This window comes from Ptiloglossa arizonensis, chromosome 11 (assembly GCF_051014685.1).
Source record: "Ptiloglossa arizonensis isolate GNS036 chromosome 11, iyPtiAriz1_principal, whole genome shotgun sequence".
Classification (NCBI taxonomy): domain Eukaryota; kingdom Metazoa; phylum Arthropoda; class Insecta; order Hymenoptera; family Colletidae; genus Ptiloglossa; species Ptiloglossa arizonensis.
The window spans coordinates 17,325,428-17,350,303 of NC_135058.1; the positions used below are offsets into that span (position 1 = coordinate 17,325,428).

Below are 24,876 nucleotides of genomic sequence, written 5' to 3' on the forward strand. Positions count from 1 at the left end.
GCGGGGAATTGAATGGGAAGAACGTTTCCCAACAACCTGTAGCGATACTTTCGAAAGTACGAAATATCGTACGTGTAAAAGTTTTTCGCGGTATCGAGTAAAGAGGGAAAAAAAGAAAGGAGAGAACGATCGCGATCGTAGCATTCGAAAATATTGTCTCCGATTCCTTTTCCCGTAGAGTAGCACGCGTCGAACGTATCGCGTTCGTAGCCGAAATCGAGACGAGTTCGACGAGCCATCGCCTCTTAACCTTCGAACGACCGTCGATTACCTCGGAGCAAATTTCTTCCTATAATCGTAGTCGAGCCGTCGAACCGAGCAACTTCTCCTTGGTCATTTTTCATACGTTCAATAGCAGCGGAGATATTTCACGCGCTCGTGATAAATGGTAAACCACGTATCGCGGCGAAACTTTGAATAACAATTTTTGAACGCAGCTCGTGCGAATTCGGTATTCCCGCGAGCGGCACATTTGTTACGCGTTTACCTTTGCGCGTCGACGGATCGAACGAACCGACGCGATTTTCGCGCAAAGTCGACCGAACATCGCGTCTTTCGACAAATTTAACAAAGCGGCCAATCTTGTCAAAAACGCCCAATTCAGCTTTTACGTATTTTTACCGAGCAGTTCCCTCCGAGCGTCTTCTTGCTTCAAAGTTGGAAATCATCGGCTATAAAACGCGATATCGTCCCGGTTATATTTACGTCGAGTTCCGTCGTTCGTCGAGACTTCTCGTACGATCGTACGTCACGATGTTGGGTCAGTCGTGGACGTACGATAAGGAGGTCGGTTCGTTCTTTCGTTTCCAGGTCGGTCGTCTCGAAACGGGCCGGTTCTCGTAAAACGTAGCCAGAGTATCGAGTCATCGAGTCCGAATAATATCTCGCTTCCGGCAAATTTCTCGTGCAACGAAAATCTGAAAAGCAGCAACGTTGTCCGCGCCCGATCTCCCTTTATTCGTGGCAAGTATCGATTCCGTTTAACTCGGACGAACCACGGGGACGGTAACCGTTACGCCGTTCGAGTCGTTCGGCCATTGGACCGTTACGGTCCACGATCGATGCTTACGCGATGACCGAACGTCCAAGAATTTTCCCACCCGTGAGTAATCGTACAGCGATGGACGCTGCGAGCAAACCTTCGAAGAAACTCGCGGCAAATGAAAATTAGGCGTGGTACGTCCTTCGAAAGTACGTCCTACGCGAATATAAATACTCGTAGGCGATCCGCGGGCAAAGCCGTCGTCTCGAGATACGTTCCTTCTACTCGACCACGGTAAAACGTACTCGATGTCCTTGGAAATTGACCCGTGCCTACGTATAGTATTTCGGTAAGCGCGACGACACACGACCACGGAAAACATCTTCGTCTTTTATCATTGTACACCGTAATACACTTTGCCGCGTTTAATTCGTCGGTGGAAATAGAACGAGCGCACTAGGTCGAAACTTATCTGGCATCGCACGGCCAACCATTTCCCTTCCAAGGATTTGCAGTGTCTCGGAACGTACGTGTACGTACGTACGTATGTACGTATGTACATATGTACGTATGTAGGTATGTATGTGTGTAGCAGCCTCGAGCCCAGACTGTTCGTCTTTCGAGGGTTTTTCTTTTCGTTGGTCGTTCGGTCGACGAATTCCGGTCGTTCGAGTATTATTCCCTCTCGATTACACTTAGCTCTCGCTTTTACGATTTTTCACGATGCCGACTGGCTCGGAAGAGCGTTTGCCGGACCCTTCTGGTTTTTCCCCTTCGTGGACCCGTTTCGCTTTTATTGCTTCGCACGGCGAGATATTTTCGCACCGCCGTCGAGTTAATAATTTATCACGCGTCCGTTGTTTCCCGTTCCTCCGAAAGGTTCTCGATACGGGAAACTGGACAGATTTCTCTTAGGGAATTTGCTTCGCAACTTTCCAAGATCGAATTTCTTCGACGATCGAGTCGTCCCCGAGCGAGATGGAAAATCGAATCGACGCGTATCGATCGGACACTAGTCCGGATCGCGAAACTATTCAAAGTGGTAAAAAGGCGAGATAGCTACCGAACGATCGAGAATACGCGAATCCACGCGCGGAGTCAATATTTTCCCCGTCCATCGACCGGTACGATCTTACTCGGTGGCGGTAAATCGTTCTCCTCGAGAAATTGGTTGTTTAAAAAAATTTACCACGACGTTTCTCCGCCTTATAAATCGTCCGGGCTACACGAGCGGCCTTACCGAGTCTCGGAGACCACCTCCGGTAACGCTTCCAACTTCCACGGAACACCCTGGTAACACCTCCAAGTGCCGTGCACCACCTTAACGAACCTTCAAAGTTCTACGGACCGTCTCATTTACGCGGGATTACTGGCGGTTGAAACTGTTAAACGAGATACGTCGTTAATAACGATGCTCGCTGTTCCAGCTATTCCACCGTAGTTAATTCCGGAGAAACGACGGTACCTCGGATCCTCGAAATTTTCACGCCGAAAATTCCTCTCGGAGTATCGTGAATCGTATCGAAATACCCGATACTTTTTCGCGCGATTATCCGCGTCGGAATTATTCGCTAAAGGGAAAGCGTTTTTAAGCGTGCCCGCGCGCAAGGACGCGGGAAGAAGAACGCGTCTTTCGCAGGGATACTCGGAAATCGCGCTCCGATTCGGCAGCCGCGACACCCAAGTGTCGTAAAACGAGTTACTTCCGTTGTCGATGCGCGAACAATGTTTTCGGGCTCGGTGAACGATACGGTAGCGAAGCTGCGTCGTTTCGTCGCGGTGAATTCAATTTTCTTCAACGCGAATCGAACATTCGATGCTCGATAACGCGCGCGATCGCTGCCCGCGCGAGAGTCGAACCGGCAAATTAGGGCAGCTTGAAAGCGGTGCAAATCGCGGTACGCGAGAACTACCGAAGACAACGAAACGCGGACGAGGAACCGGTTCGATTCGAAATTTCCTAGATCGCGTTCGCGGCTCAAAGTGGGAAATATTTCCCTACGATTTCCTACCTCGATCGCTGGTTTCCGGCGCATCCTCGATCGTCCCTCGTCCCGTTCCAACGAAACTTCCGAGTTGCAAGAATTCTCGGATTCGCGAGAAGAGCGGGAGTTTCTTCCGGAAGGAGAGAACACGACCGAAAACACTTTGGCGGTAGCTCGCCGAGATGGAAACGGCGGGAATAATTCAAGCGGTCGTAAAACCGGTGGAATTAGCTGGAAAAGAGAAAAGGTAGGGGTTAATTTGCGAGTCTCCGTTCGATCCGTCGAATGGCTCGGAAAGTTCCTTAGGGTAAATATCACGGTGGAAGGTTCGCTTCCTCGCTCCTCGCTCCTTTTGCCGCGATCGACCTACACCGAGGGATTCGCGTTAACGCGCGAGACAAATACGATACGGTATAACGGTTTCTTCGGCCCGGCATCGGTAGCGTTTATCGTACGCTCCTCCGTGAAATATTCGAACACGCTCGACACCGCCGGAACCCGTACTCCCCGCGGCCCGGGGAAACTGTTTATACGAAAATTGGGATCGTCGAGAGTTTCGGAGAGGTTCCCTGCGATTTCTGGAACGTCCGTTAACAGCGATCGCGAGCAGAGTACGGCAAACTGCACCGCGTTCGAAACGATATTGTACACGCGTAATTCGTTGGCGTGCAAACGAGCAGCGACCCGCGACCCGCGACCCGCGACCTGCGACCACCGAACACCGAACACCGAACAGCAAACGACTTTGTATTTGTACGCGGTCGGTTCGCCGTTAAGTTCTATTTGTATTCGTCGCTCCGGTTATTGTTCTTCGACCATCGAACGCCGGACTCGGATCGTTCCCGAGCACCGACGCGTTCCGTATTTTACAATATTTCGCGTCCGCACGCGTTTCAAAACACGGCTGAAAATATTACCCGGGGATCGAAAGGTCGACGTCTTCGCGAGGACGGGCGGTTGATCGACGCTTTCGTATCGAAGGAACGGCGATCGAACCGTAAACGCGGTCTTGGCATCTCTTTGGGTCGAGACCGAGGAGGGTCCGTCGCGACGACGAAGCCATTTTACGAAAATTGGGCGCGTCGCGTCCCGAGGAAACGTCGCGAGGTAAATTGGCGCGTTAATTGTCGGGTCGGCTCGCGAGCGACGCAGTTTCTCCGAGGTTCGCGCGATGAAAAACAAAGTTTGCGAAAGGTCGTCGCACGGCCCATTCCGCGCGGCCCTGTCTCCGTACAATTTTACGCTTTCACGGGTATATTCGATCACGATGCGTTCTGCCGACCATCGAGACGTCTCCGACGAAAGCAAGTCGGAAATGATGAACCGCGGAACGCGACGCTACCGTCGTTCGTAGCCGCGATGCCGAGAAACTCGACACCCTCTGCATCCCTCTTCGCGAAACCGAAGACTTATTTTCATCGGACGCGAGTGACATCGTTCCGCGATACATTCTGTCGATCGAAGTCGCGAGTATCGGGGAGACTCGTGGTTCCCTAAAAATGATTCGCAAAGCGTTAATCGTCGAGATCGTTCCCGCATAGTTTTCACTTGCGCGAACCGACTCGAGTCGTTTTCGTTTCGAGCGCGTCGAGTGTCTTCCGCATCGTTCGTCGAGGCGGAGCGAACATCGAAAGAGCGCGTTGCGCGTTGCGCGCGTACGCGCGCGTTAACTCGGCGCTTGCTGCTTGCTGCTTGCTGCTTGTCGCAGCAGTGTAAACGTACCCGTTACGACCACTCGTGCGGACGAGATCGTATTTGCCGCAGTGCAGGACTACCGGCAACGGGATAGTTATGCGTCAGCCGTTCCACCGTGTACTTTCGAGCCACTCTCGACCTCGCGAGGACTATACGGATATCCCCGCGTTCCGAAGCGATCGCTGCCGCGTTCTCCGTTCCGAAATTACTCGCGCAAATACCGCGCTTCCCGAGCCCGTGTAAACCAATTCGCGATCCGATCTTCCATCGTCCGAACTTTGCGCGAACAGATGCCCCGAAATAAGTCGCTCCGCGAACGGACGCGATACGAACCGGTGACTCGTTGGTCGTTTTCAGAGGAGGCTGTACACGGTTCTCGACCGTTAGAGGTAGACACCTTTCACGGACCGCAAACCTCCAAGAAAGGCCCTTACTTCGACGCAACCGTTCCGACGAACGTGACGGGCCTCGTTGGAAAACCCATTGAACTCGTTTGCGGAGTGAAAAACCTTGGAAACAGGACCGTAAGTACGAGCCGAAACGCGCTCATTCCGATCGTAACCTTCCGCAATCGCGCGTTTTACCGAACGAAACCTCGAAAAAAAGACATTTCTCCGGGCAACCGCGAGGACGAAGAATCGATAGTCGGGCACGATAATCGAAACTCGGCAACGTATTCCGTTCTCGTTGCGAGAGGACTACGCCTTTCCGTCGATCTCGGGACCCTTCCTATGGATAATTTCCATCGCGATCGACGAACGGAACCTTCCGCGGCGAACAATAGATTCTCGAATCGTATGGAAATGCCGACGCGACGCGACGCGACGCGACGCGACGCGACGCGAGGGAGAAAGGGGGGCTAGATCCCTGGTGCATCGAGCGCGTTGAAAAGCAACTCGCGATTGTTTCGGTTACGCAATTATCGAACAGGGTCCGAGTTTCGAGCAGGCCGTTGATCGAGCTTCGAGCACCGTTTATCGACGTTACGGGGAACCTCGTCGCACGAGACAGAGATATCGTTCCTTTGTTCGATTCACCATTGGCGCGCGACGCGTTTCTTCCGCTCGGCGACCGCTCCGTCCGGAGGAGATCGGCCCTCCCGCGTACCGACGAGATTCGATTAAAATTTCCAGATTTTCGCGCGAGATATTTACATTCGTTGGCGGGTAAACGGTCGAAAATTGTTTTCAATGGTGTCGTTGTTCTCAGGTATCCTGGGTGAGGCATCGAGACATCCACTTGCTGACCGTCGGTCGCTACACGTACACGAGCGATCAACGTTTCGTGGCGATGCACACTCCGCACATGGAAGAATGGACCCTGAGGATACGATATCCCCAGAAAAAGGATACCGGTATCTACGAGTGCCAAATATCCACCACTCCGCCCATCGGTCATCCCGTTTACCTTACCGTGCTCGGTAAGTGGTGAATTCGACGATCGCGAGGAGACATCGAAACCCGTTGTCGCTTCACCGCTCGACTTTGCACAGTTGCGTTCGCGGCGGTCTCGTTTCGCTTCGTTTCGCTTCGTTTCACTGGTTGCTCGTTTCTTCGAACTCGCGCCGCGGTTTGCGCGCGAAACGAGTCGATCCGACTCGTAAAAACGGAACATCGCGTCGCGGAATTCTCCGATTCGGAACAACGATCGCGACGAAACGACTGCATCGCGTTCCCGAAAATTGATAGATCGTTCGTTCGTATAGATCGTTTCGTCGCCCGTTACCGACGCAACAACGCGCGCACGATTCAACCACCGATACCCGCTTTCGTCGCAAACTCCTCCGAAGCCCGATATCCGGCTCGCAGTTTCGCTCGCTCGTTTTCGAAAATACGTACGGCAAAGAGCGACGAGTTTTCTCGCATCGCGAGGACATCGCTTTACGACCCGCTCGAAATCGACTCAACGAGATCGGTGTATTCGTACCTTCGACCGTACGCACCGAAACCGAACCAAGACCGGCTACTCGCTTCTACCGCTCCGCCGTTGTCGATCCGCCGATCGAAAAGGGTAAATATCGGCTCGAAAAGTTCTCCGATGGTTACGGATCGGTCGATCGCGATGCGTAGCGATTTTTCGACTCAGCTTGCGATTCGAAAGACTAGTTTTGCCCGAGCTTCGAACATCGAAATATACCTTTCCCGCTAGAAGCGCGGGAACGTTCGGTCCGGGAAGAATCGAGGGAATCTCGATGGCGGACGAAGCCGTTTCGTACGTGTTTCCAGAGACCTACGTAAATTTACGTTCGTATGCGTCGCACGCGCTCCGATGAACGGACGAATTTAAACGAGTTCCGAAAGTACCGGGGTGCTCGGTGTTCGGTGCTTCTTTTTCTCGCGGTGAATTAAGCGCGAAAGAGTCAAAGACCGACGAAAAGAGCGAAAGGTGGCGGAACAAGGAGGAGAAGAAGAAGAGAAACGAGGAAAACGGGGTAGCGAGCGGCTCCGATCGATAACGATGTAAGAGAGCAAAAGACACACCAGGACGGAGCACTGGATTCCGACGATTTCTCTTCTTCCGTTTCTTTCAGAGGAGGAGCAATAGCTTCATTAGCTTCGGCGATAATTGGCTCCGTTCGTGACTCGCTTTCGCAAAACACTGTCCGATCGTTGACGTCGTTATCCTTCGAAAGCCGACTCCGGCAGGTTCTTCCTCTTCCCTCGAACGCGGGATCCAAGTTCGGGATATCCGGCTTCGCGTACGGCTCGAAGGAATCGCTCGAATTCTCTTCCCTCCCTTCCGGCGTGTTTGAGCGTTACCGAGTGGCTCCGGGGCCCGATTACGGCGACGGACCTCGACGGATCGCTGCTCCTCTCGATCGAAACGAACGCACCGATCGTTCGACGATCGACCGACTCCTATCCAGCGTTTTTCGTAAACTCTGGCGCGGTACGCTCGTTCGAGCGATTCGCCGATAACTACGGAGCGATGTTTCGAAAACGAAGTCGGGAGGAAGGGGGAAAAGAGCTGTTGCCCGCACCGAGCGTCTTCGCAAAGACGATTGGTATCCGTCGACGATGGGGAACCGTGTTCGCAGACTAATTCGAAACGGTGGAAATTCTTCGGCGATACGATCTCGCGCAACCTTGGCCAATGTACGTTGGACGCCCCGTCTATCTCGCGTACTTTTCGAAACGCAGAGCCAAAGTACGTATCTCGTAAAGAGGTAAACGGGAGGGCCAAGATGCGGTCTTCGTTAGCATCGGAGCGGACAGCTTCGTTGAAAAAGGAACGAGCGAACGCTGAGGTCGAAGAAAGAGCGGACGAACGCTCCCTCGGTTCTCCCAGCTTTTCGCGTTTCGCGTTTCGCGTTTCGCGTTTCGCGCAAACACGCGCGTACTCGTAGCCAACGAAACGCCGAGCCGAGCTCTATCGAAGAGCGTATTCGCGAAGAACCGAAAAGGTGTTCGACGAATCGTTCGTTCGCGTCGAATCGACGCCGGCTTCCAGTTTCTTTCGCGGCGTCCAATAAAGGAACAACCCTGGAACCAATGGAAAAACAATCGTTCGACTCTCGGCGGCGTTCGTGGCACCCGATATCCACGAAATTGAGTCTTACCGACGACGCGAACCGTACTCTTCCTCGTTTCTAATACTCGTTCCCCGTACTCGTCTCTCTCCCGAAATCCACGCCGACTGCGCAAAAGTCGAACGTTCGTGGCGCGCTCGATGTTTTCTTCGAATCTGTTATCCGTTTCCACGGGCGCGAAAATACAATACTCGTTCCCGTAGATAAATCGTACGTCTCGCAAATTGGCCGAATCCGGTTCAACGTCTAGTATTTCAATTCCTTTCTGGCGTCGATAAGGTACATTCGTCTCGTATACCCCGGTATACGGTATACCGTGCACCGTACACCGTACACCCTCGTACACCGCCTCGCTCCCGTTATTTCGTATTTCTCGCGTTGCATCGCTTACGTATATTTCGCGGTTCCAATACTTTCCCCCTTTCGATTCGGTAAATATTTCCGTTTCGCGGTTTCGCGGTTTCGCGGTTTCGCGGTTTCGCGCTTCGAAAAGGAACCGCGCGAGCGAAACTCCGAAACTGTTCGACCTTTAACGCGGAGCGGACGCTCGAACGTTCAATCTCTATCGGGAGGGTCGGTTTGTACGGTACGGTGTCTCGGTCGTTGCGCGACGGTCCGTTGCTGTTTATGCGTCGTTATCGTAGCTCGCGTCGGCTGGAAGGGTAAAACTCCACGAGATCGAAAGGAAAAGGGAAGAGCGGGGTAAAAATCGAAAGTATATAATCACGGAAGTAGTTTTCGCGTCCGATTTCGAGCCCCGGCTCGTTCCGCTTTCCCGCGAAATTGAATTCGCGGAATCGAGTCACGACGACATTTGCCTCGACTTTTTCTCCTCGTTCCTCGGTTCCCGCTTTTAATTCCATAAAAGGAACTTCGTTTCCGTTAATGCGGGCAAAAAGGGCTATTCGAACATTTTAACCTCGGAGTTCCGTTACAGGAATAAAATGAATTCCTCGAACATCGAAGAACGCGTTCGTTCTCGCGCTCGTCCTCCTGTATTCTCCTCGGTCGATGTTCGCGGCCGATTCGTCACCGAGAGTCCCTGAAAATTGTCCGTCGCCCGTAGGACGCGTACCGATACCGTGGCCGAGCAATACCTCGCTAAATATTTGCCGAGGAAGGATTCAAGGGGCTCTCGAGAAAAACGCGGTACACGTCCTATCGAACGCGTTCCATTTTATCGTTGGTGTTTCTCTTCTTTTTGCGAGCTCCTCGAGGGGGAGAATCTACGATCGCCCGAAACGATCGCCGTTTACTTTTACAGTAAACCCTTCGCGAGGGTCCCTCGCGTCGCAATTGGTACGGCCAAATCGCTCGAAGCTCGAGACAACCGCAGGAAATTATTTACCGTGAACGGTACCGGCACCGTCCAACCGAACGACGGTAACACCGTCTCCTCGAACGAATTACTTTCTGCCGGTAATTTGCCTCTCTCCGCGCTTTCGAAGCTCCGCCTCGCTTTATCGAGCGAGCCTCCCCGATTTTCGCGTACCCGTTCTCTGCCTCGCTGATTCACCAAGATTCCAAGAAAACGAGCGGACCTAACCGAATTGCGAATTCGTTTCGCTTCGGTCGGCTACTTCGAAGACAACGATCGTTGCTCGTTCGAAGCGGAGACCGTGCGCGCGTTTCGTTCCGTCCGCGATTCAGTGGAACGCGCGGTAACGTCGAGATACGTTCGTTCGTTCGTTCGTTCGTTCGTTCGTTCGTCCCGTTGCTGAACTTTGCGCGTTCGTAGAGTCGAAAGAACGATCGATGAAAAGATCCTTTCGTTTCGCGAGAGTCTAAACGTTCGACGGATTCAAAACGCGGCGAAATCCGTTTCGAGATGGAATACCGTTAGAAATATCGATTCATACGCGAGTACGTCGAACGCGATGCGACTCGTCCCGTAAAAGGACTTCTCCCGGCACGGAATTCGACGAAACGATTTTCATTGGCCGGCTCGTACGAGTCATCAACGGTATCGTCGGCCACCAGCTCGCGTCGAACTCTGCGGTAAATTCAAATTCGACGTCTCTGCGGGCACCTTTGCCGTTCGACGTTCGTTCCCAACGGGAAACCAATTTCCTGTTTTCCCCGTGAATCAATTTTCCAACCGTCGCGTACGCGACCGTGCCGTTTCTCGTCCGCGAAAAGAAGAGACGCAAGGGTAACGTTCTCCGCTAACGTAGAGGGTGCTCGATTTTTACGCTCGAGGCCGAACCGTTTCGTCGATTTCTTCTCGAGTCGTTCGTTTCGAAAGGGCCCGAAACGCGACCACGATCGTTGCGACCGGTTCGACTCGAAACCTTCGAACGTTTCAACTGCTAGCCCATCGTATCGCAACGGTAACGAGAGATTTGGTTCGCGAGACGCGAAGGTGAACGAGCGATCGAGAGGAATCGAAAGACGAAGAGGAGTTTTCTTTTTTCTCCCGACTCTGCCGCGACGAAGTTATCGGTGATACCGCCTTAACGACGCTATCGTAGACGCCGAGGCGATCGAAGGATCTCCGCGCGAGGTATCCCATCGTAAACGGGTCGTCTCGATATCTCGAATATTCGAAACATCGGGGAGGAGTTTTTATTTTACTCGATACGTGTTCATCGGCTCCTTTGAACGAACCTCGTTCGTAGACGAGCTTTTAAAGCGGCGGCGAATATTTGCGAAGCAATTTTGCACCGAAGTAAGCGATAAGGATAAGGAGACGATTATACTCCGCTGGAAGCGGAACGAAATTTTGCCGCTACATTGCGTCGCTTTAGAAACAAGGGGAACGTATGTAACGATTACGAAAATCTCGATAGTTGGTTCTCGGCCGTTAAAAGCTCGTGCCATTACCAAAGAACGTCCCGTTCTTTAAGGGGCTTAGAAGCGAACGTAACGAGAATGGGTCGCGAGTGAACTCGACCGATAGTCGTTTTCGGTCCGATTTAATACCGCTACGTTCAACTCCGGAGACCGTGGCCAACGTTTCCGCGATACGTTACCTCGCTTGTTCGCGACGCGCGCAAACGCGAAGAAATCTACCGAGTGTTTCGTAATTCGCGGTACAAACCGGAAAGAGGACGATGGCACTTCAACGGAAACGAGTCGAAAAGGGGGAATCGATTTTCTCTCGCGAAGCACTCGTTTCGAGGAAAAGTCCTCGAATTCTCGATCGGTCGTTGTTTCGAAGGTAGCGAGACTCGGTTGAAAAAAGTTCCGTTTCTCGGAAACGCTCGAGGGCAGCAAGAGAGGGCAGCCGCGCTCGACCATCGGTCCCAGCTTGGCCCGCGTAAACGCGGAAAGCCGTTAGTTCGAGGGGAATCGTTCGGCGAGTCGGTTTCCACTTCCCCAAGAGGGTGGTTCGCCTCGGGGAATCTCGTTTCTCGATTAAATCGGCCCCGGGCCTGCGCAATTTATCGCTAATACGCGCCACGAAGACGTCATCGTGACGGATTAACGAGGCGCCGTTGAAAATGCGAAAAGCTTCAATTTCAATGACTATAGGGCCGCGTGTACAACACTGGCCGAATAATTACAAGGTAGAAGGGGAGACCGGATCATCGTGATAACAATACTCGAACCTCGCCGTTACGACGTGCTATTGTAATTACCTCTCGTGCTTCGAGCGCAACGTGCTATTTTCGCGAAAATACCGGGGGTGCACGCTCGATGCACGATACACCGATATTCCTACGGTAGCGTTCTCCTTCCCCTTTTTCAGCGAGCGCTAACCGCGGCTACCCGACGAACTTCCATCGGTGGAATAATTGCCGCTCGGAATACCGCTTATAGTTCGATTCGCGAAACTGTACAGTTTGGAGCGGTTAGTGCCGGCACGCGCGTCGATTCGACGTTATCGCAGGAGTTTCGAAAATCCAAAGAACGAAAGGTTCGAGCGTTCGGGATTTTCAAGAAGGAAGCGTAACGCGCGCGCGCGATAGACGCCGGAATAATTTCCGTTTCGCGGACCGACTGTTTTTTCCTAGAGTAGATTTCGATCGGTCGAAACGCAGCTCGAAAGTAGGCGACGCGTTCGCGCTTTAACGCCCGACGAATAAAAACCGATCCACGATTCGCGGCGCGTAACTCGTTCGTCTTCGAAAAACGGAGAGGGTGCGCTCGATTCCGCTTCGATCGCGACGGTCTCCCTGTTTCCCTCGTTGCGCTCTCTCGGCAACGGAGGCTTCGAAAACCGAAGGTAACGGAGATCCCCTGCGCGTTAAAACTCGCCCCGCTGATCGCGGCTCGTCGAGAGCCTCGAGAGCCTCGAGAGAGTCGAGAGCGTCGACGATCCGAACCGGGCTACGAATTCTCGACTTTGGGGATCAAAGTGGTTCCCGGTGGCGAACTTTGTAAATTTTCGTGGCTTTTATTCGCGCGTTTCGAAAAGGGCCGGCACGAGCCGGGCAGCGGGAAAAGCTTTCAACGAGCGGGAAGCGGTCGGGCGTATCGGTTACCGTATCGAGTACCTGGAGCGGCGCGGTCCGTCCTCGCGGGCCGAGAATCGGTTCCACCGCGCGGACCTTGGGCCGACGTTGGCTCGAAGATTCGATCGATCGAACCTCCGGTTCACGGGAAGGACGGGAAGGACGGAAAGGACGGGGCGATTATCGTTGCGCGTCCAACGGACGAGCAATTCCCGGAGAAGCATCGGTCGATCCGGTTTCGCTGATCCTCTCATCGTCGCCGGTAGATTCGGCCAGTAAGGTGGAGATTCGCTCGTAAGGGAGAACGAGAGACGTTGCGCGGCAAACGGCGAAGGGATCAACGCCGCGGCCGATACAAAGTTTCGTTGGTTCGATACGAAACGACGAACGATTTCCAAGGTTGGCGGGTCGCCAACCTCTTTCCGAACGATTCGACCGAAACGGAGAACGTCGTATCGCGAATTCGGCGAAAGTAACGTCCCGAGCGGCGAGCGCACCGTCGGGGTGCCCGAGCCACGGGAAACAACGTTTCCCCGGATCGTAGCGGACGATAAAACTGCTCCGTCACCGCGGCCGGGAATAACGATTCGATGGCTCGTTGGTCGATCGCGGTCGAAAATAACCGCGAGCTTTTACCGGGGCTTCCATTAGGATCGTACTCGCGGTCGAACGACGCGGTGTCTCGTCGAAATTTATCGTTCGGCCGTGATCGATCCCTCCCGAAAACATATTACGGCTTGCTCCGGCAAACCACCGACAAACGTCCGTCCGACTGCATTCCAGGTAAACGGATATTCCCGATCGATCGTTATCGTGGCAAAGTGCGTTTCAACGTTGCGCGAGCGAACACCAGAACCGGAACGTAATTCTCGACGAGACCGCGCCAAACGAAACACCGCGACGAGAAAACACCGTCTTCTCTCGTCGTTGCCGAGACGTCGATTCGCGAAACATTCGCGCCCGTTTCGCCACGAGAAACGACACGTACGTTCCAAACGATCCGAGCAATTTCAACGATTACGAAACTCGCGAAAAACTCGACGGACGTTCGAGAAAATGTCGTTTCGTCGGTCGGCCTCTTTCGCTATTCGCTTCCGTCCGATCTCGAGTTTCCGGAGAACGAAACGAATTCGCGTATCTCCCAGCGGACAATATTTCCTCCCCCGAGTATATTTCATCGCGCGAGTTTAATTATTTTTCGCGACGTTCCATTTCTTCTTCTTGAAATTTACAATTAAAAATTTCCACGTTCTCGCAACGTTCCGGCGTGAAATATCGTCGGATTGAAACAGAGTCGAAACTCGGGATTCGGGAATTATCGTTTCTTGTTCCGGCTCGGTCCGAAACTTTTCGAAAGTTTTCCCCGTTGTTTCGTCGTCGTCGGGACCCACCGATTTTACAAATCCGTGACAAAGACGTCGCGATACCCCTCCTCTGACCGAAGACGTTCTCGCGGAAGCCATCGAACGCGAGGGATCTTGGCGATCGTCGACGAGGGTTTCCGTCCGAGGCGGACCCAGAATCCGAGGAGAGTTTCCGTCCGTGGCCTCTTCCGTATCCGAACTTGGATCGACGTCTCGGGAGCGGCGACGAGCGGCGACGAGCGGAGAGCCAACCTTGAACGATTTCGGGCGACGGTAACGAAGCACGGTCCGGTTGCGCGTTGGTCCCGCGCGTCGTGTGTGCGTATATCCGTCGGGGAACATCCTCGATCGCGAGGAAACCGCACCACCCACTCCCAAGTTACCGTCCTTTCGAACCCCGGTCACGATCTTCGCCCGCAATGGAAATCGCTTTACGAGAACGCTCGAGCTTCCCGCTCTCCTCGCGCAACGAAACCTTCGTTATCGATCCCGAGCAGCTTATCTCTCTCTCTCTCTCCCTCTCTCCCTCTCTCCCTCTGCGTACTCGCATTCCGGAATAATTTATCTCTCCGCTCGAGCGAGGTGTTGTCGCGACCGATCGCGTCGAAACCGAGGAATCGCTCGGACGACTTTTGCCCGATTCGTTCGTAAATTACGCCTCCCGTAATTCCCGCCTTTTCTTCCCTTTTTCCTCGCGAGGAGGGAAAACGATACGATCGACCGAAGTAAAAACGAAGCGCTTTCCTCCGTGTCCGAATAAAAAACCAGAGTCGTCGTTTCCAAAGCCACGGAATCGAGCGATAGATCGAATCGCAGGATTTCGGTGTATCAACGTCCGAGAGAATTCTATTCTCGGCGAATCGTCGATTTACCATCCTTCTTTTCCTCCTTTTTGCGGCCACCGGCTAGCAGCGGTGATCCGATCGCGAGAAAACTCGCGGTAAGGTCGAGGAAAGATCGATCGGTGACGGTGATCGATGACTCGGTTAAATATTAATTCCCCGAATTGGCCCGACTTTACGGATTTTCGAGAGACGTACTCTCGTTTCGCGAACCTTTCGATCTCCTCTCGTTGAAATTTCGGAACCGTTCGTTCTCGCGAACGTAGCGATCGGTCGCAGGGGGTCAACTTTCGAGGAAACGCTCCATCGATGGGAAGACCCGGCGCTCGACGTATCGGTTACTCCCCGCGGAGGAAGGGCGTCGAATCTCCTCGGAGGCAGCCGCCGAGGAGATTCGACGGATCCTACGGATTGTACCTCGAGGAGCGAATTCTCGAGCCGCTGCTGATACCTATAATACATCGTGAATCGTCGGTCCCGGCGTACCGGTATCCGCTTCCTTCTCTTTTCCCGATCGCTCGAACTTCCCAACGGGAGAGGCAACGCGCGGTTCGCGGAGCTACCCTCCCGGTCCGTCCGCTCCGGAGATCCACGACGGATCGTCGTTTCCTCGATTTTCGATCGAGCTTGGAAGAATTTCGCGTTTTCCATCGCGGTTCCGCGGTGAACGGCGAACCGAGCCAACGCCGAGGCTCCCGTAAAGAGGGACCGATACCGGAATAGGAAAATGGCTCTCCTCGATTCACCGGCAAAGAGGATCTCGCGCACCGCGATACGCGATACGCGTTACGCGTTGCGCGACCGGAAGGGTTTACGGTAAAACCTAACCCGCGCCAGACGCCGATTAATTCGTTTTACCCTCGGTAGTCGTAGAACCCGGAGAACGACTCGATTTTCATCCGGGACGTATTCGCCCGAGAACGTACGACCCTCTTGAACCGGGGACACCGAAAATGGAACGGAGGTAGACGGGAATAAGGTAGTCGGTCGAGAAATCGTGACCCAGCGAAGAGAATTCGAGAAACTCGAGGAATCCCCACGGTCGCGCTTCTCCTTCCTCGCGTTGGTAAACGGTCGCTGCGAAACGTCGCGGGAACGACGAGACGAGGAGACCACCCGGACGATTACCAATGTCAATGTTTGCTTCGTACGGGACGATGTACGGTAAACGTTTACACGGCGCGTCCCCTGCGACCGGCCGCGAGCGACGAAATCGGGACTTTCCGAACCGAGGGATCGATTATTTCCAAAGCTCGAGAAATTCGTCGACGCGACGATCGAGCAGCGATCGTTTGCCTTTGCGTTCGCGTTCGCGTTCGCGTTCTCCCGTTGTAACCGTGACTCGCGGCACGGCGATCGATCGTTCCTCCATCGAGGCACGGTTCCTCGATAACGCGAAAAGGATCGGATCCCGGAACCCCGCGCGTAGCTTTCCGGACTCGAATTCGCGATACCGTTACCGGCTCGAAACACGAGAACCAGCCAGAGAAACGAAAACGGGGAAAGCTGCGCCGACGAGTTCGAGAACTCGGCCATCTTTCCTAACGCGATCATCGACGAAACGTTCGAGCGATCCGACCCGCTCCGATCGCGAGCTTCCGTCCGAGCTCGCTCGAAACGGAGACCCTTCCCTCCCTGCTTCTCCGAACAAGCGGTAGACGCGTTTCGATCGTTTCGAGGCACCGGTATCGTCCAACGTCGAGATCGAACTCGAGCACCGTCGAACGAAAGCAAACGTTACCCCTTCGAGGCCGCTATTTTTACGTCGCGCGTACAAACTAACGAAAACTTTCCGTTCGCAGAACCGGTCACGGAGATCGCCGGAGGCCCGGATCTCTTCATCGACAAGGACAGCACGATAAACTTAACGTGTTTGGTGAAATACGCTCCCGAGCCACCTACCTCGATCGTTTGGAGCCACAATAGGGAGGTAAGCGTACCATTTCCCCGGATCGAAGCGACCGAGTTCGAAAACGAGGAAGAACGTAGGTTCTTCCTCGATCTCGAGTTACGTTGAAAAGGCACCCGCGAATATCGGCGAAAACGAAACATCGAGCGATCGAGGAACGAGAATCCTCTTGGACGCTGTACTCGTTGCGTCGGGAACGGGACGTTGGTCCGTGTAAACGCGTTTACGACCTCCGGGCATTTTTAACGCTTCCACGGACAACGTTCCTTACGGGCGAGAATTTTTCATTTCATTTGGACGTTGAACCGCGTCAAAACAACCCCGACAGGGTACCCGTTACCTTTGCCGCTTCGAGCGTCGTATTTTTCGCCCCGTTCACCGCGGCGCCCGAATCTACCGGCTCTTCGGTCTTTCGAGCGATTCGAACCCTCCGCGACGCGATTCGTTTTTTTCATTTCCGTGCGTCGAACGCACCAGGAAAGTTGCGCGCTGCGCAACCTACTGCGCCGAACCACCGTTTCGCGGACGCTAATTGGCGATCCTTTCGGTTCTTCCGTAATCCGGTTGAAGCGGTTATCCCTGCTCGGCCGGTAAGAAGGGTTCTTGGCTGGATCGCCGCGAGTTCTCCTCTCTAATTTCGGCGGTAGGAAGGAACCGTGGTCCGATCCGATACCGGGGTACCGTACCGGGGTGGATATTAACGCGTCTGGCATCGATCGGCCGTGCGGTGTGTCCGTTTCGGTAAAAACGCCAACGAAATGTAGCTTTCGAGGGAGTTCCGGAGCTTCCCTCGAACGGGCCGTAGTCTGAAAACGTGTTTTAGAGGGATTTGTCCCGCGATGCATTTCGCCACTTAGAAGAGACACTTCCCGTCACCACTTGTCCTCTCCACCTCCGCCTCCGCCTCCGCCTCCGCCTCCGCCTCCGCCTTCGCCTCCGCCTCCACCTTCGTTTCCGTTTCCGTCTCCGTCTCCGCCTCCGCCTTCGCCTCCGCCTCCGCCTCCGCCTCCGCCTCCGTCCCCATCTCCGCCGCAAAGTACCTTTATTCGTAGCTAGTCACGTCAGAGCCGGGTAATGCGAGCCACTCTCTGTCTTTGTTCCGCAGGCGATCAACTTCGACTCGCCGAGGGGCGGCATCAACCTGGTGACGGAGAAGGGGCAGGTGACATCCAGCCGTTTGCTGATTCAAAAAGCGATCGAGAAAGACTCCGGGTTTTACACGTGCTCGCCGAGCAACACTCATTCGAACAGCGTGCGGGTTCACATCGTTAACGGTAAAGGAAAACACAGGACTGCCGCTCGCGAACCTACTATATTTCGCCGCGACACCGTTTCCCCGGGAAACCGCTTCTCGTTCCGCGTTCGCGAGCGCGGTCAATTGCTCCGGTTCTTGGTTCGCGCACCCGAAACGAACCACCCTCGAATCTCGCGATCGACCACGCGCCCTTGCCGCCCTTTCGAGCCGGTAATCTTGTTCGACGTTCGCGACGCGATCCAGCCTCCGTTCGATTCGTCGGTATCGGAGGGTAAACTCGCCGGCGCATCGTATCGACGAGTTTAACCTTTTTCGGACACGGCCGAGTGTACGGTGTTCTCGAATCGACGTAAGGCGCGGATGTAATCGCGATCGGTTCCGTCGTTGCTCGATCCTCTACGTACAGAGACCGCGGAAACGAGTTTCGCGAGTCGCATAATCGAAATGAAATCTTTGGTCGCGCACAAGTTGGCCCGTTTCGCGCGACAACGCGAACGAACCGAGAAACTTCGCGGGAAGAGTTCGTCCCGAGCGAACGCGGCGTTGCGAGCAGTTTCGGGAGTTTCCGAAATTTCATTTACGTACCACGCCGGCATATCGGAAGACGCTGTTCCCTCGTAATTTTATGTAATTACGCGAACCAAGTGGAAACGTTGACGCGTTCGCCCGGCATCGATCGAACGCAAGGAATCGTCGTTCTCGGGAACGGAAGAGAACCCAATTTTCCGATACCTTCGAACGCGAACAATCGAACGGAGCAACGACTTTGCTTTCGCTCCGCCGGTTGGACGAGTACAATTTTCTTCTCGATGTTCTCGAATATTCGTCCGATCGAATGAATTCAACGGTCCGAAGAAACGTCCGATTCGATGAAAAATCTCCTTTCCTGTCGTCGTAAATTTACGTTTGTTGCAGAACACCCAGCGGCGATGCATCACGGGAGCGGCGACAAACTCTCCGCGACGTTACTTACTTTCGTCCCGTTCGTCCTGTCGATCGTTTGACGATCACGAGCGGCTGTAAACGCGACCCAAGCCCGCGACCGAACTCGCTGCGAACGCTCGACCGGTGAAAGCGCCTTTCTCGCGACAATTTCCGACCCGAACTCCTCCCTCCGTGATATTTGCCGTCTATCCGCGTGCGATTCGATCGTTCGGACGCAAACTTTGCGGAACGTCGGACGTTGCTCGAACTCTGCGAAAAGAATTGCTCTTTGCCGGTAAAACCGAAAGAGCTTCGACGGTTCCGAGTAACTCCGGAGTCTTTTGCGAACCGAATCGTCGGTTCGGGATCGAACAACAGCGCGACGAAACGTCGCACCGTACGATCGTACGGATACATCGAGGAGAAGAGGTCCGCGCAAATATTGTCCCCCCTGTAGCGATCAACGGCAAATAAACGCGGCAATCGTTTCGTACCAACGAAATCGCGTTCATTACCGTTTGATACTCGATCGTTGAAAGCACCCCACTGGTCGGCCAGCTTTTTAACGAGCTTTTTCCAGTGATTGGTCGCGAGCGCGCAACCTGACGTAACTCCATGATCGAGTCGGTAACCGAATTACAACGGGACAGCTGCCATCGAACCGGGATTTAATTAAATGAAAAACACGTTCGGAATACCGTCGAGGGAAAGGTCACCGAGGCGTTCCGATAATAAACTCGCTTCTCCGCGTCGCGTCGCGTCGCGTCGCGTCGTCGAAACTTTTGCATCGTTACGACGTTTCGATACGTTCGCCTCGAGGAGAATAAGCGACTTCGAAGCGACTCGGTATCGCGGCAAACTTGTTACATTCCGTTCCCGTCGTTGGGAAATAGAATCAACGCGTTCCAGAGAGACGAGTCGTCTCGCGCGAGCAATCGGTTCACGAAAAAAGAACCAAAGTACGCGGCACCGGGAAATAATCGTTTCGTCGCTAAATCTTTTCGATCGAAACGGCATTCGAGAGAAAAGGGAACACGACCGTTCGTACGTACACGGATCGAACTTTCGTCGAAAGGTCGGATCGTTGAACGCGGCTCGATCCGAATCGAGGCCGGTTCGCGACCGTCTTTGCGAAAGAGAACTCGATTTCGCTCGGCACATATCACAGAGAACGATCGGCGAAACTTTCCACGCGAGGAATCAACGAGGAGAGCTCGCGGAGAGCTCGCGGAGAGGAGAAACCCGCGACCGAGAGGACATCGCGGGTGCAAACGTTCCCGCAAATATCGTTCGAAGAAGAGTTTGGCGTCGTTAACGCGCGGAAAACCATCGAGCGAACAGAGTGTCTTTTTCGTCCACGCGGCAATCGCGTTTCTTCTAGCGAATTCGTTTCGGAGAAATTTATAGAGGCGATTCGAAGGTAAGGTAGGTCCTTTGTAACCCGCTACGGGAAAGGTAAGGAGAATCACGGTAACGCGACGAGACTTTGCGGAGCAACGAGTTCTTTGTTCGCGGTGCAAGAATGTGTGCTCCGTCTGCGCACCGACCGTTCGAACCTTCGAGAAAAACACCGTTGGCCGAGGATCGAGAAAACGAACCGAGAAACGCTTCGTACCGATTACCCTTTAACTCTTCTCCTTTTTACCGAACCGGTTCAACCACGGTGATTACGGTAAATAGTAATTACTTTCTTTCCGCGGTTCCCTTTTAGGCGCAAAGTACCCTCGTTTTACCGTTCACTCCCGCGTTTTCGAGTAAGAAAATATTTATCCCGAAACGTTCGATCGAGCGACAAGTTCGCGTATAGTATATTTTCCCAACGGAACGTTAACTCTTATCGCGTCCGCAGAAACGATATCCAGTATTTCGCGGAGGGCAATTTTATTTCGTTTCTTTCCGCCGTTGAAGAACCTCCGACCGAAACGCGTCCAACGAACTTGTCGCTCGATCCTAACGCGCCCGGTCTACGTAATCGAAGAGGCGATCCAGTTTCGCACTCGCGTTCGAAAGGACGAAATTACAAATTTTCCGTACCTTCGTATCGCGCTCCTTTCGACGCGTGTTTCTTTCGCGGAAACGCGGACACGGTTCTATCGTTACGCGTATTTCTGCAATTACCTTTACTTTTACACGACACGTAGCAATCGCGTTTTTGTTACACCCGAGGGACCACGAAGTTCGAGCGAAGACGGACGGTCCAATTATCTCGATCGACAAATATAATACGATTTCAAAAGCGAAAGACGGATGGTCGAAGTAAACCGGATACGTACTCGACGACGGATTCGGTCGACGACGCGTTCGCTGCCAAATATCTCGATCGAAACGGAGAAAAATATCAGAGATTTCGCGCCACGATTCGAATTTACAACGCGTTCCTATGATCGCTCGTCGCAAGAATCGGAGCTCTGTAACGATCGAAAAAGTTCGAAGAGCCGGGTTCACTTTCAACGTCGACACTTGGCTACGATTTGAAAGAAAAAGTCTGGAAAACTCTGGTAAGGGTTCGCGTTACGGAGCATCGGATCGATTCGAAAACCCCGTGCGCTCTCGATCGAACCGTTTATCGTCCGCGACGATCGTACCCAAAGTATTATACAATATTTTTCCGTACCGTCGAAAAAAGAGAGACAATCGGATATTCCGTTCTTCGACGGCTCATCGTCTTTGGAAATATTTTCTCGTCGAAGAGAACGAACCGAAAAGAAAATGTCGTCGATCGGCCGTTCAAAATTTATCGAAGAAATCCGGAAAAAAGACCGGTTGGCAGCGAACGCGCTCGGTACGACGAAAAATGTTCGCGCGACGCGAGTCTTTCGCCAGAATCGCAGAATTCGCGAGCATTCGCTTCTGTTCCAGGTTATTCGTTCGTAACGCGATACCGTTAATTGTAAGCATTTTTTATAGAACTCGAAGAACGACGAGAGCGATATCTTGTAGCTATTGAACACGAACCGTAAGTGGTATTTAACGATATTAGTCGAGATCGATACGAGGCAAAGATCGGTCGTTGCGTCTTCACCGTTTAAGAAATTTTTTACCGTAATGTAAATAATCGAGGAACTCGGACTTTTTAGCGACAATTCTGATGTCTTCGTTGTAGCGATTCGTTGCGTTAAACGGGAACTTTACCCGGGCGAACGTTATTCTCGAGAGTAATTAAAAAAAAAAGAACAGAGAATTGTAATATTTAACTCGAATGGTAATTTTTCTTTTTTAATCACTCGCGAGGATAAGGTAACAAAAGCGACGAAATTTCCATCCTTATCGGTGAAAATGTTATCATAGAATACAGACAACGAAAATTCCATGCAACGTGACCCGATCATTTTTCCTACCTTCCATTTCCGCGTAGTTACCGATGGTCTTTCTCGAATGCGATACTTTTTTCGTCGCAAAACGTTACCAGATTCCACCGAGAATTCGTAACGCGATCGTCGTCGAGGTTTTCAACGGCTTCGAGAATTCAACGGCGAACAGAGTGGTCTCGATTATCGATCAACGATATCATCGTCGAGCTTCTAACGCTCTCTCTGGTCTCGGAGGTTCGAAAATCAGCGAGTCACGCTCGACGGAGGAAGCAACGTGGATGCGTTACGTTGTCGGCGAAAGATCGTAGAAGAGGAAAGGAGCCGCGACAGTGTCATCGGTGAGAGTGGTCCAGAAACGAAGTATCATCATTGAAAAGAAATATTGAGAAAATCTCGCTCGGAAGGCGATCTCGAATCGAGCGATGCGCGAACAATTGGTCGAAAAGGATCGAGATTCGTTTCGTTTTGGTGGTAAGTGGTGCAATTGCGTTCGGTCGAGGCGTCGTTTCGCGCGAAACGGTCCTTTCGCTTCGAGCCCTTTCTCTCCTCGTTTCGTATCGCCGTAGACCTCGCGTTTCGAAGAAACCGTTTCAATTGATTCGCGAGTCGACTGCCGCTAATTACCCCGGTTTTACAGCGAGACTTTTTCGCGGGTTTCACCGCTTCGAAAGCCCAACCGGTCACCCTCTTCGATCTTCCGTTGGATTTCAGTTGCCGTGATCGTGCACTCGGACGCTCCCGTTCCCCCTTCCACGCGCCATTCTTCCGTTTTCGTTCCTCCGCGAATATACAGTTTTTGTTCTCGGTTCAACGACGCGAGAGAATACCCTTGGTTCCTCGATATTCCGATCCTTAATTGGGTTTCGGACCGAAACGATCACCGAACGGAAAGAGCCGCTGAATTTATGTATACCCGGGCTACGGCGTTATCGACGCAAGGGACGAACGCGACCGTTGCGCCGTTCGGTTCGTCGAAAACATTGTTCGAAAAGTTTCGGTATTTTCCAGAGAGCTACGAGTTTCGAACGATTCGAGAACTTTTGATCGGCGGAGATCGAAACGCGGAGATTCGGAGGGCGCGCCGTCTTCGTCGCAAAGTCTTTGGATTTTTTACGAACAAGATACTCGAGAAAGCTTTCGGTGCGTCGAGAGAATTTTCGGGAATATTTTTCGTTCGATCGAGCACCGTCCCGACCTAACCCGATCGAGAAGAGGCCCAACGCGCTCGGAGCTCTCAACGTTGCGACACTTCTCGGTTTCGATGTAACTCCGTTCGTAGGATAATTTTTATATCGCGCGAAAAAAGCAATCTTTACGAGATCGCGTTAAACGAATTCGGGACCCCCCTCGTTCAATTTCCGAGAGACACTCGCGTTTATCGAACCTTCGCACTTTTCCCGCGACATCTTACGTTTCATCGAGCGACCGACTCGATGTTTCCATTCCCGTTATACGCTCCCGTTAATGAATAAAATTTAATTAAAAAGTTGGGGGAACTTCCGCGCAACAAATAGAGCCGCGGCGAAAGAAGTTCTAATTGGAAGCCCGACACGGATTGTGTTCCGCGCAATTATTTTCCGGAATTCTTTTATTTTCCGAGGGAAATCTCGCGCGCCCTCCGTTCGGCGGGGCGTTAATTATCTCGCGGCCCCGGAACGACGCGGATTAACGCCTATCGCTTAGTTTCGTTCGCGAAGATTTTCTCTCGATGAACATCTCGAACCCTGTTCCGCGAAACGGTGTTTTCAAATTGAATCGAGCAACGGGAGAAAGAGAAGGAAACGAGTTACGTAGGAATCTTCCGAAGCGTCGTTTCGCTCGCCTTTCGCTCGAATCGGGGGCGCGTATAAACAACGGGAGGGCGCATCCGGGCCCGCAATGGGCAGCGAATCGATTCGGTCGATTAACGCGGACTCGATAGAACGGATCGATCGGTAAAGGTACGCAGACGTCCCGTTCGCCGTTGCGTTCTTCGTACCTCCTAACGCGCGATCCAACCTTGCCCGTTCAATGATCGCCTAGCGTCCCGCTTCCCACCTGGGCATTGCGCTGGAAACGACCCTCGCCGGTGGACGCGTCCGATCCCCACTTACCGACCGCGCACCTTCCAATTCAATACCTCCGTTTAACGGACAAAACACCGAATCTCCGTCGTTGCTGTTCGCGATCGATCCGAACTCGCATCCTTTTCTCTTTCCTATCCGAAACACTCTCGATCCTCGTTTTTTTCGCGTCGGGCATCGAATCGCGTACGGTCCAACGGTCGAACGGAAGAACGGTCGGAGGGTCGATCGGTAAACGGTCGCGCGGCACGATTCCTCCGCGAAGATTTCGACCCGCCAGAGGCTACTTTTCCTCGATCCCGTCTTTTTACGGGAACTCGACCACCGGACTCCTATTCGCGAAAACGTACCAACGAGCGTGCCGCGTCCTCCGATTCGTTAGCCGAGAGGGCTCTCGAACCTCGATACGAAAAGACCGTTCTCTCCACCGGGACGATCGTTCGTTATCGACGGCTCTCCCGAGTTCGCCCCGGTGGACCCTCCGGATCCATTTCGGAACACGGACGCTCATGGTTTCGTTTCTCTTCGGTGGAAAATTTGCGAATCGCGTTCGGACTTTCCGATCGATCGCTACGATCGCGTTTCGCGAAAAAGTTTACGCGCTCGAAACTGGATTCGAA

The 24,876-nt window shown here is 53.1% G+C and overlaps 1 protein-coding gene across 4 annotated transcripts in view; it reads left to right on the plus strand.

The window, feature by feature from the left end:
• The window catches only part of LOC143152787 (zwei Ig domain protein zig-8-like), a 52,945-nt gene extending 30,753 nt beyond the window's left edge, over positions 1–22,192 (plus strand). For 3 of the 4 annotated variants that reach the window (XM_076323277.1, XM_076323276.1, XM_076323278.1), the window contains 4 exons: positions 5,020–5,186; positions 5,872–6,082; positions 16,597–16,724; positions 17,809–22,192. In XM_076323277.1, the coding sequence (XP_076179392.1) occupies positions 5,020–5,186; positions 5,872–6,082; positions 16,597–16,724; positions 17,809–18,264 (962 nt within the window). In that variant the 3' untranslated portion in view covers positions 18,265–22,192. The remainder of the gene's footprint in view (positions 1–5,019; positions 5,187–5,871; positions 6,083–16,596; positions 16,725–17,808) is intronic. The other variant, XM_076323280.1, reaches the window with a different exon arrangement.
• The last annotated feature ends 2,684 nt before the right edge of the window (positions 22,193–24,876 follow it).